At 41.0% G+C, this 12518-nt stretch overlaps 1 protein-coding gene across 1 annotated transcript; it reads left to right on the top strand.

Annotated features, from left to right (window-relative positions):
- The first annotated feature begins 7271 nt into the window (after window positions 1-7271).
- On the top strand, window positions 7272-10881 carry LOC119726281 (mitochondrial E3 ubiquitin protein ligase 1-like). Its single transcript, XM_038197921.1, has 3 exons — window positions 7272-8527; window positions 8949-9139; window positions 9389-10881. Exons 1-3 carry the CDS (start codon window positions 8423-8425, stop codon window positions 10266-10268), a joined length of 1176 nt encoding a protein of 391 aa, XP_038053849.1. The 5' UTR covers window positions 7272-8422; the 3' UTR covers window positions 10269-10881.
- The last annotated feature ends 1637 nt before the right edge of the window (window positions 10882-12518 follow it).

The raw sequence follows: 12518 nt of genomic DNA on the forward strand, positions 1-12518 counted from the left end.
CGACAGAGTGTATTGCAGTAATACGTTTAATATTTAGGGATCGGTTCGACCATGTTCTAAAGAGGGGGTTATCTTTTTTTGCACGCGCCAGCCATATCGACATTACCGTTGCGCTGGCTGGAAAAAAAGGTAATTCCCCTCTTTAGAAAATGCAGCGAAGGTTTCGCATCAAGTGTATGCGCAACGTTCACGGTGCCGATGATAAAGTTGGTGAGTAAAAACCCTGATATCTCAAGAACAAAAACATGTATATCCGGGGTCCTAAAAACCACTGTTCCATATTTTAACGAGCTTTGAAACAGTCAGGGTTTTTTTTTGTTGAGATATTTTTGTTTGAGAATATCCCACAGCTTATCGGCGACCAAAGTGATAGGGCGAGAGTGTACATAAATGGTCCCTTCATGGGTTTAATGGTCGCTTTTAGTTGCAGTAGGGAAACCCCATCTCTTATATTCATGACATCAAAAATTCGCAATTTAGAATGGCAAGTTGGAATGGAAAGGCAATGACGTCGTTATGATCGAGCCCAGCGCGCCCCGATGTGATGTGTACACATGTAATTTGATCCAGTGTCACTCGTGAGAGCGATATTTTACGTCAAGTGTACGTTCATTAAGTTTTTTCCAACTACAAGTTCAAAAGTTTGACCAACCTTGTAAATGTACATGTTTGTACATTTTTACCAAAACAAGATGTGGTCTTGTTTATGTTGTTCACACTCGCGTATTATAGTCGGGGCAGGGAATTTCTACAGCTGTGTATGCAAATTTGAAATGCAAATTTAATACACAGCTGTAGAAATTCCCTGCCCCGACGAAGACATGACATTGCGTGCCGTACAATTTTGGGTGTGGTTTTTAATAGACAGAAACAGTAAGTGCATGTACATGTACTACAGGTGCAATAGCACGAACAGAGTGAAAGCTCTTGAAGTTACATGTATTTTGGTACATTTTGCTGAGTTTTATTCCGTTTGTTTGTGGATTTGGAGAATCTTGCGTTTGGCGATAGCCTTAGGCGGCGGTAAAGTTGACAGATTCGTCGTTTTTGCCTGCATTGTTGCATTTGTTAATTCCAAGAGCTGCAGTATAGGGAATTTGCATCCCTGTATACAGGTCGTATGAGCCAGCTAGACTGTAAGTTTTGTTTAAATGTTTTTCTCATTAGTTTATTTCATTTCAAATGTTAGTGAATGTGTCAATTTTGTTGTCATACTCTAGCTTAATGTATAGCATAGCCAACATGCTTCCCCCCCCCCCCCGTGTTTCCGGTAACAGTGACTGACCGGGAAATAAAAATTGGCAGTAAATCAATTCGATAATGATTTATGTAATTTTATTTTTACCATTAATATTATATTAGACGAATACGTGTAAATGTATCAATATTAAACAAATAATAAAGAAACTTTGTGAAAAGTTTTAAAAGTTCATGCCAACTCGGAGTTGTCATCAACGCACGAAATAAATAATATACTCTTGAGGGAGTAAAGCCTATAGCGTTACCAAAGTCATAGGATCGACCCCCGATGGCCCGACGTACCGTACGGTAGTCATGTACGTCGAATTATGGTCAACTCGCCCTTTGATATATACAACTTGCCCCATAATGTGGCTCAAATTACTGGACTTTTTTCGTGTGAGCCTCGCAGCGGTCATACATTTCTGGGGAAAGATGATTTTGAGGAAATCGAAATCGGGACTGTTTTTTTTTCCACTTGATATTCATAATGGAAGAAAACTACATCCATTTATGTAGGTTTTAGTTTAGTTATCCTGTAATTTGCAGGCAGAAAGATTTGCAGTGAAGTTTGTCCAAAAATAGTTTGCAAAAGATTGTTTTTCTCTGGGTCACAGGTCATGTTCAATGTAAACTTGACCTCTTGATTTTTCCTGTGAGGGCCCACAAGATCTTTGCAGGCGAACGTTCGTTAAACATGGATTGAAATGGATCGGTTGGAAAAGAAGCAAATTTCACGAGCGCTGCGTGGGGGAACGCAACACTATCCGCCCCCCCCCCCCCTCGCAGTTTTGAACCCCCTCCCCATTGTAATACAGGGATAACTTAATGTGTAAGAAATACTATGTGTCATCTTTTGATCCTAGATAACTGTTGTTTTCCAAAGAAATTTCAGATCATGTGATTTGAACAAGGCACGACAAATTTTATGGATCGAGTTTCATCAGCTTTGTGCAAAAAAATACGAACGAAAATGCTCACTTTCAGAATGTCATGCGCTGGAGACGGTGGCGCGTGCTGCGACCGAAAGCTTCTGAAGGAATGCAGGAGTCCTGAATGTAGTTGCACACCTCCTCCATCATGTGCCAGTTGCGCCAAACGATCGAGTGAGGCTATCAGCTTCTATCAAAAAATTGGGCCACTGGTATCAAAATAATGATCGAAAAGAGCAATGCTCGATAGCAATTTTTGGCAAGTACACATCTAGAATTAGAAAATGTGTGATATAGCTTTGTAGTGTGCGCGGTGGCAGTTATTCGGGGATCACCTTCAATTTCTTTTTCTTCAACATGGCCGCCAATATGCTTGAACCGGATAAATTACGTAACAAGCATGTTTTGGCTGCCATTTCTTTTTAAGTGATAGCACCCAAAAGGCTGCCACCGCTGCAATGCTATCACATATTTTCCAACTAAACTGGAGTGTATACCTTGCCAAAAATCACACTGTCCATTAGTCCTCTCATTAGTTTGATACCCGACCAAACCCCCAGGCCAATGGCCTAAGTAGGTGTGCAATGGCATCAGGAGTGATCCTGCGTTCCTTCAGAAGCTTTCAGCCGTATGTCGCGCGCCTTCCGCCACCGTCTCCAACGCTGTAACGACATTTGAAACGGCGTCGGCATCCTAATTGTGATAACTATAAATTCTTCCTTCGGTGCACTTTTAATAAATTCTCAGTTCCATGTATTGCTCACACTGAGACATGTGACATTTCTACTATGACATAGTATGCCAAAGAAAAGTTTTATTTCATAGTTGGGTATAAACTAATTACAAACATTGGAATAAAATTGATAAAAGTGGTGGCGGCGTTGCCTTGTATTTGATAAAAGATATTTGGTATTAAACATTCAGTATTAAACATCCAGTGACTCAATTGAACTCAATTGACTCAATTGCTTATTTTCCAAAGAGACGATATAATCGGTGTTATACAAACCTCCAAATGCTTCATATTGATGTTTTCGAGAATAATTATAACCACCTGTATTTCTACTGATGTGTACTATATACATTTGTAAACCAAGTCAGATAATCCCCCTATGCCAAATAAGCCAAAGACTAGGTTTTCTTTTATACTAGTGTTAATAATCATCGAATGTGAACAGCGCCCCTATTAAAATATGGTACCAGCAGAAAAATGCTGTAAAATTTTGGGTGCGGTTTTCAATAGACAGAAACAGTCCAAAATGCATGTACATGTACTGTATAGGTGCAATAGCACGAACACAACAGAGATTGAAAGCTTTGGAAGTTACATGTATTTTTGCATTTTGCTGAGTTTCATTCTGTTTGTTTGTGGATTTGGAGAATCCTGTTTTTGCCTGAATTGTTGCATTTGTTAACTTATTCCAAGAGCTGCAGTATCGCCAGGGAACTTCGCATCCCTGTAGGCCCCTATACAGGTCGTATGAGCCAGCTAGACTGTAAGTTTTGTTCAATGTTTTTGTTATTAGTTTATTTCATTTCAAATGTCAGTGAATGTGTAAATTTTGTTGTCATACTCTAGCTTAGCAAGCCCATGTGGGGCCCATATGGGAAATACCTGGGGAACCTGGGCACGGGCTAACCTCTATGTATCCCATATGGGTTATACCATGTGGGGGTCTACCTGGGCTTTCCCATATGGGTGTCATATGGAAACAACCTGGGCAAGCCCATATTGGCAGAATACGGGTTGGCCCATATGGGTTTCATATGGGTAAAGCCTGGGCAAGCCCATGTGGGCAGAATACGGGCTGGCCCATATGGGTGTCATCAGAGAAAAACCTGGGCAAACCCATATGGGCAGAATACGGCTGGCCCATATGGGTATCATATGGGTATCATATGGGTAAAAACTGGGCAAGCCCGTTTGGGCAGAATACGGGCTGGCCCATGTGAGTGTCACATGGGTAAAAACTGGGCAAGCCCACATGGCCCATGTGGATTTCATAATGGTAAAACCTGAGCAAGCCCATGTGGGCAAAATGCGGGCTGGCCCATATGGGTGTCATAATCTGGGCAACTCCATGTGGGCAGAATACAGACTGAACCATATCGTCACCAACACCACGAAGTAACACTCTACCGTGTTAAACAATATTTTTTTCGATTTTCAGTTTTTTGGATTTTTAAACATTATTCACCAAGGCCTACCATTGCACGGTGTTTCAAAGCTTCGAGAGCTTTACTTCAATAATTACGCTAAGTATCCATGGCAACTTTTGCGCAAAAGTGACAATTTTCGTTTTCACGAAGTAACACTCAAGTTCCTTTTACCATTGCAATGCATGGCGCACACTCTGCTCAGAAGTGAGCAAAAACGTTTTCACGAAGTAACACTCTTCTTGTAACAAGTTGCATGAGCGCGCGTGCGCTCACTTGAATTTGCACTTTCCCCGTGTTGAATACATTGAAGAGTGTTACTTCGTGAAAACGAAAATTTACAGTTTCGCAGCCTTTTCGGTTTCACGAACTAACACTCATCTTTTTTCTCTTATTTCTTGTTTATTTAATACACAAACGGGTGAAAAACAGCAGATTTAATAAATTCAATTCATCAAGTGTTCACAACGAGAAACCCAACTGAAAATACTCTGTCGTTTTGACGCAAAGTGTTTTTTTAGAAGGCGTTCAACTTTAGTTGCCGTTTTCTCCGATTGCTAGTTTTTACTGGTATGTAGATGGGTGTTACTTCGTGGTGTCGGTGACGATATGGCGGTATATGGGTAAAAACCGGGTGTGTGGGCAGAATACGGGCTGGCTCATGAGTGTCATTAGGAAAAAGCTGGGCAAACCCATGTTGGCGGAATACTGGCTGGCCCATGAGGGTATCAAATGGGAAAACCGTGGGCAAAGCCAAGTGGGCAGAACACCGCCAGTGGCCAATTGTGGGTGTCATTATGGGGAAAAGCGGCAATTCACTGGGGGTGGAGTGCGGGCGGGCTCATGTGGCTGTCACATGGAAAAACCTGGGCAAACTCATGTGGGCAAAAAATGGGCCGGCCCATATGGGTGTTACATGGGGAAAAAAACCTGATCTTAGTTTGAACTTCCGGTTGAGCCGGAAGTAAATGTCAAAGGAGGTCATGTACAGTCCGCAAATGTTGATCTATGAATGTAGCGTTGAATTGCAAAGTATGAACACGATTGGTGATATTATTGAAGAGTTATAAGAGAAACAATTGATCATATTTCGAACATCCGGTAGAGCCGGTATAGGGGATGTGATTACGAGGTATATGGTTGTAGATGTTTGAGATGGTTTTTTTTAGGATTAAAGGATTAATTAGAAGTAGGGAATTAAAATATGAAGGGTCGGAAAGTTGGAGGGAGCATTATGAGAATGTATCAGTGGGGGCATGTAAAGGGAATGTGACTTGGGTATGGAGGCGATATATTATATGGGAATTGGAAATATAGTGGAAGGGAAGTATAGTATTAATATACTGTGGACTACCCAGATGTTGTGCCCATATTGTACCCAGATAGGCCCAAAGCTAACTCATATGGGTTATCTGGGCTGGCCCATGTGGGTCCCATAAGGATCTTGGGTGTAAAGTTATCTGGGGCCCATATGGGTCCGCCCATATGGGACCCATATCTTGGCCCAGATGGGACCCATAATAGCTTCCCCATATGTTACCCACATGTTTGCCCAGGTGGGCCCCAGACAAAACCCATATGGGTTATCTGGGCTGGCCCATGTGGGTCCCATAAGAATCTTGGGTGCAAAAGTTATTATCTGGGGCTCATCTGGGTCCTCCCATTATGATCTTGGCCCCGATGGGGCCCATATGCCACCCATATGGGCTTGCAACCTGGGTATAGCATAGCCAATATGCTTTGCCCCCCCCCCCCCAAACAAAATTAAAAACCCAAACGTGTTTCAGGTAACATGACCGACCGGGAAACAAAAACTGGCCGTACATCAATTCGATGATGATTTATGTACTTTTATTTTTATCATAAATATTAGACGAATACGTGTAACTTGTATCAATATTAAACAAATAATAACAAAGAAACTTGGTGAAAATTAGTTTAAAAAGTTCATTCCAACTAAGAGTTGTCATCAACGCACGAACCACATGCTCTAGAGGGAATAAAGCCCATAGCATTACCAAAGTCATAGGATCGACCCCGATATGGCCCGATGTACGTAGTCATGTACGTCGAATTATAGTCAACTCAATGAAATGTGGCTCAAATCAGTACTGGACTTCTTCGTGTGAGCCTCACAGCGGTCATACATTTCTGGGGAAAGGTGATTTTGAGGAAATCGAAATCATGTGGGACTGGTTTTTTTGCCACATGATATTCATTATGGAAAGTAATAGCCAGGAGAAAACTACTTCCATATATGTAGGTGTTAGTTTAGTTATCCTGTAATTTTCAGGCAGAAAGATTTGCAGTGAAGTTTGTCCAAAAATAGTTTGCAAAAGATTTTTTTTCTCTGGGTCAGAGGTCATGAACAATGTAAACTTGACCTTTTGATTTTGCCTGTGAGGGCCCACAAGATATTTGCAGGCGAGCGTTCGTTAAACATGGATTGAAATGGATCGGTTGGGAAAGAAGCAAATTTCACGAGCGCTGCGTGCGGGAACCGTGACACCCCCACCTCGAAGTTTTTACAATGTCCTCCCCATTGTAATACAGGGATAACTAAATGTGTAAGAAATACGTCAACTTTTGATCCTAAATAACTGTTGTTTACCCAAAAAATTAAACCAAAATTTCAGATCATGTGATGTGAACAATTAAGGCACGACAAATTTTATGGATCGAGTTTCATCAGCTTTGTGCAAAAAAATACGAACGAAATACTCACTTTCAGAATGTCATACAGCGCTGGAGACGGTGGCGCGTGCTGCGACCGAAAGCTTCTGAAGGAATGCAGGAGTCCTGGTTGCACACCTCCTCCATCATGTGCCAGTTGCGCCAAACGATCGAGTGAGGCTATAACAGCTTCGGTCCAAAAATTGGGCCACTGGTATCAAAATAATGATCGAAAAGAGCAATGCTCATAGCAATTTTTGGCAAGTACACGTCTAGAATTGAAAAATGTGTGATAGCTTTGTAGTGTGCGCGGTGGCAGTTATTCGGGGATCACCTTCATTTTTTTTTTCTTCAACATGGCCGCCAATATGTTCGAACCGGATAAATTACACTAGCATGTTTTGGCTGCCATTTCTTTGTAAGTGATAGCACCGTCAAGGCTGCCAACGCTGCAATGCTATCACATATTTTCCAACTAAACTGGAGTGTGTACGTTGCCAAAAATCACAATGTCCATTATTGCTCTCATTAGTTTGATACCCGACCAAACCCCCAGGCCGATGGCCTATTAAAGTAGGTGTGCAATAACATCAGGAGTGATCCTGCAAGAAGCTTTCGGCCGTATATCGCGCGCCATCCGCCACCGTCTCCAACGCTGTATCGCCATCGGACCGGCGTCGGCATCCTTGTGATAACTTTAAGTTCCTTCTTCAGTGCACTTTTAATAAATTCTCAGTTCTATGCATTGCTCACACTGAGACATGTCTTAAAAATGACATTTCTACTATTCCATAGTATGCCAAAGAAACTGAGTTTTATTTTATACTACTTGGGAAACTAATTACAAACATTGCAATAGAATTTATCAAAGTGGTGGCGGCGTTGCCTTGTATTTGATAAATGATATTCAGTATTAAACATCCAGTGACTCATTTGAACTCAATTGACTCAATTGTTTATTTTCCAAAAAGACGATATAATCGGTGTTATACAAACCTCCATCCAAAAGCTTTATATTGATGATTTCGAGAATAGTTATAACCACCTGTATTTCTACTGATGTGCACTACATACATTGTAAATCAAGTCAGATAATCCCCCTATGCCATTGTATGCCAAAGAAAAGTTTTCTTAAATTATACTTGGGTATGAACTAATTAAATTTTACCAAACAATGAATAGAATTGGTAAAAGGCGAGCCCTTCAAAATCACATTTTGGCAGTGGCAGCCAAGAAATCACCTCCTCCCTTTCACCCTCCATCCCATCTCCCTGCATTGTCATTCGACAATGGAAACCTATCATTATTTGCAGCTGCTGTTTGTTTTTACCACTGATACAGAACGAAAGGATCCAGTTGGCTATTAAAAGTCAATTCTTCTTTAAATCCTCTGGTGCCCAGTGCGGACTACAGTCGGGACAATGGAAACTGCCGTAATGGTGGGAAGTGCAGTCATTACGGGCTTCCTTTATTATCGTTTGAGGAAATTAGATACCAACTACCACCGGTACCTCGACCAAATAAAGGTAAAACCTATTCAGATGAGTGTACATAATGAGCTGTGCCCGAATCATTTTGCTATGAAGCCACTGGCAAGCGGCTGCAGGCAATTCCCACGTTGAGACCGAGTCGTGTGTTATGGCCGGTCGTAGCCAAATGATGGACACGGCTATCCTTTCAAAATTGGATGTTGAACAATAGGACAATAATGGTCCACGATTGGGTGAGTCCTCAGTTGGGTGTTCCCAAAATAATAAACAGTAGCATTACTAGCAAGACGTGCAAGAGTTTCTCGATGTAAACGTGTTTACACCTGGTACATTTGTTTTACTCTGGGACCATCTTTTAATACTTTGCTTGCCTTGTCTTATCTTTAGGAAGATAACTGTTGAAAGAACTTTTTCACTATTATATCAGTTTCACTTGTGTTTTTATCGCGTCCTATAGGATGCGCCTCACCTGAGCATCGACCAAAACCTGCAAAGCATCGTCAGTGAGGCTCCTGATAATACCATTCCCTATGCTGTCATTGAGGGGAGCGTCGAAGCTATCGACAAAACCCTGAAGAGCGAGCATGCATTAGGCGTCATGGGGGTCCTAGAAATGCTTATCCGCAGAGAGCATAAGATGTTCTTGTGGTAAGTCTGAAGTAGGTAGGCTATACAAGTCAATATTGGGGCCCGTTACTATGAGACGTAGCTGATGATGTTAAAAAGCAACGGAAACTATTTGTCATTTTGAAATAGGGCTTGAATCACGTTTTGAAGTATAAAGACTCTGAACTGCATTGACAGAATCGATTAAAAGTTTTGGAAATCTTTAAACAAAAATTTCACATAGCAGTTTCAATGTACTCATTTAAAACCATTTCCCCTATCATCTTGCAGGCGCGACACTACACGAGTAATAAGTACTATTCGCCACTCAGTCCCATTCGTGATCAAAGACAACAACGCAGGCGTGAAGGTGGACGACCCTCTGTCTGCCACCGGGCTAGAGATTCCCATCATCCATGATTCGTTTGAGACGTCGATGTCGCTCCTGCAATTCATTGTCAGCTACGTTATTGGGAAGGAAACTAAAGGATTTCAGACCACGGAAAAAATGCTGTCGGAGGGAACAGTGCTTACAGGCATAGGCAAGCTGTCGACGTCGACTGGTACTCTGGTTCTCAGTCCCCCTTCTAGTGCCGACAGACCTTACATCCTGAGCGACATTGGGTTTTCTGGGATCTCTAGCAAGTTTCAGTCTAATTTGAAGCTCAAAGACTTCCTGTTCATCAGTGCGTCCATCACGGTCCTGCTTTTCGCGCGGTGGCTCTATAACGCACTCTACCATGGAACATTTAAGTGCGCCAAAAATAACAAATGTACCGTTTGCAAGTACATCAAGGAGTCTCACTTCCTTTATGGCACTTATTTCTGCCGTACTATTGGTCGCATCACTTGCGAAACCTCTAATGTCATATATCTTATCACTTGTAGGATATGTGAACAGCAGTATGTCGGGGAGACCGGGAGAACACTTTACGAGCGTATCAAGGAGCATCAATACAGTGTCAACGCGCATCTAAATGACGCTGTTGGTCGCCACTTCAGTGATTGTGACGCTTCCATTGCGGATGATATGATTGTACAGGGCATAGAATCACTCGGCCCTTGCACCGCCAAATTTCGGCGGAGCAAGGAGGAAGGGTGGATACGTTACTTGAATACTCTTGCACATGGAATCAACAGGAGGCATGCGGTTGGGAATCGTAATAAGTGACTTTTTCATTCACAAAATCCACGCACAGGGCGCACCACTAACAAGCGCCCATGGCAAAACACGCAGCTGCTTTAACGTCCATTTCCATCGGTACATTGCAACACTAAAGCTAAATTTAGCTAGGGCGCGATGACAGCTGAGCTGGTGTCCCATGTAGATGTTAAGAATAACAATAAAGATTATAATAAAATAAAAACTTGCTTTAAACTTAATTTCTTTGATTTCGTCTTTAAGCACATGTTATGTACATATTGTGATTTTTCTTAGACATAATTAGCAACTTCTATAATTACATAGAGAAATTTGATTTTACGTGTGTAACCTTAATCTACTGGGTATCCCTTGTGAATGTGAGGCCGTGTTGAAGTATGTCGCATAGAACGCCGGTGCCTTTTTAAAAATAATTTAAAAGCGGTAGGGATAGGTCTAATTGTCATATGCAAACTGTATGACTATGACCGAGTAATATTTATTGTTTGCATTGAATGTTATTTTTTAATTGAAGCTACAATGTGCAGTAAACCCTGGGGCCGGGGTACGTGGGCACCCCGACTCAAGGGAGTGGGACCCCGACTCAAGGTTACTTTAGGAAAATTAAATCAAATCATATTAAGGACAAACTATTTTTGGTTTGTTTTAACATGATCCTCTGACAGATTTGAGGCCAAAAGTAAATTATTAGAAATAATCAACCCGTGGAATGAAGCCGCGATGGCCCAAGTAGGCTACTCGATCGGTATGTCCTGCATAATCATAAAATACCCTTATGAAGCTTAAATATTCAACCCCCTTTTTTTGGTGGTGGTGGTGGTGGGGGGGGGGGGGGTTGCATTGAATTATGGAGGAATAAAAATACACAAGTCATGTCTGCGCTTTGTCGAACCATTACGGCGTGGTGCAGAAGCGCGAAATTTAAGCATGCCATTCCTGCACATGCCGTCTCAGATGTGTATAGAGTGCGCTACTTCTTCCTTTGCTTGCAAGCCTCGATCTTGCAATTAACTGTCTCGTGTACTTCTCAATCATATTGTAATAAATTAATTGGATTAGCCACTACTTTCAGGTGTATATTTGGCTCCGTTGCATTAATATGTACAATTGCAAACATAACTGTATTCGACTGTATGTTTGGTACAGATGATTTTTTTGTACAGTAATTGTGTAGTGTTCGATTTATTACTTCATCTTTTTGGGAATTTCAAATGCACATGTTCTTGTCAAATTGAACCGTTGCAATGTTTGGACAGTATAGATTGTACATACATATATGCTTCTCTTTGATGGAATTTGGTATTTGTGTTGTATATAATATTCACTAAATATTTTCTTTGATATCGATACTTTCTCGACTCCGGCGTACACAGACCCATCGTCTGGAAGCCTGGATATTTTGTAGCTGTTCCCTTGTTATTACATCTGTCATTGCAAGGAGGTTATGTTTTCATCGGGTTTGTTGGTTGGTTGGTCGGTTGGACTGTTAACAAGATATGTACACAAGTTATGGTCCTTTACAAATCGACTAGATTTTGGAAGTGATCCGGATCTAGGTCTGGATCCAGGATTTTTTTTAAAGGATTCTTCACCATTTATGCGCGTATTTGTTTTAGGTGTACTGACAATATGGTGGGGAATTGTTTGGCCTTGGCGGAGGTTTGCACTCTCTGAGTGCTTTGTAGTTTCACCTTGTTTTGTCTGGACTTATTTGTACATATTCTTTAAACTCTTGTCAAATTTATCAAATGTATGATCTTGACTCAGTCACGCATACGTAATCATTTTTTTTGCTTTAATATTACATTAAATTTCAAACCGAGAGGTTTGTCACCTTCTCATAGTCTGCTTGGTAACATATTAAACAACAAAAATATTAATTTTGCTAGAATAAGATCGATATTTAAGTTCACAACACTGAAGTAAATTTTACTAGTTTATAGCAAAAGCTGATTCAAATCGAAATCAATTACTAAACCACTGATACAGTAATGGTAGTGACAAACTAGATTATGATCACATGATTTTTTTTTTAATTTATGCATTCTCATTCTTAAATACATTACGAATCTTAGATTTGGAATATAAAACTAAATGAACTATGTTAAAAAAGGACATTACATAGAAAAATAATTGTGTATACTACGGCTTATTATCTACAAAGCAAAACTGAACTCCTTTAAAATAAGGAACACCGGCACATACTATTGCATTTATGGTTAACACCTGTTTGCATAAAACACCAGACTCAAGCTGGCA

The sequence above is a fragment of the Patiria miniata genome, unplaced genomic scaffold (assembly GCF_015706575.1).
Source record: "Patiria miniata isolate m_02_andy unplaced genomic scaffold, ASM1570657v1 HiC_scaffold_2, whole genome shotgun sequence".
NCBI classification, from domain to species: domain Eukaryota; kingdom Metazoa; phylum Echinodermata; class Asteroidea; order Valvatida; family Asterinidae; genus Patiria; species Patiria miniata.

Coding starts and splice junctions, on each gene's coding strand:
- LOC119726281 (XM_038197921.1), top strand. CDS start 8,423: ATGGAAACTGCCGTAATGGTGGGAAGTGCAGTCATTACGGGCTTCCTT. Junction 8,528..8,948: donor GGTACCTCGACCAAATAAAG/GTAAAACCTATT, acceptor CGCGTCCTATAG/GATGCGCCTCACCTGAGCAT. Junction 9,140..9,388: donor GAGCATAAGATGTTCTTGTG/GTAAGTCTGAAG, acceptor ATCATCTTGCAG/GCGCGACACTACACGAGTAA.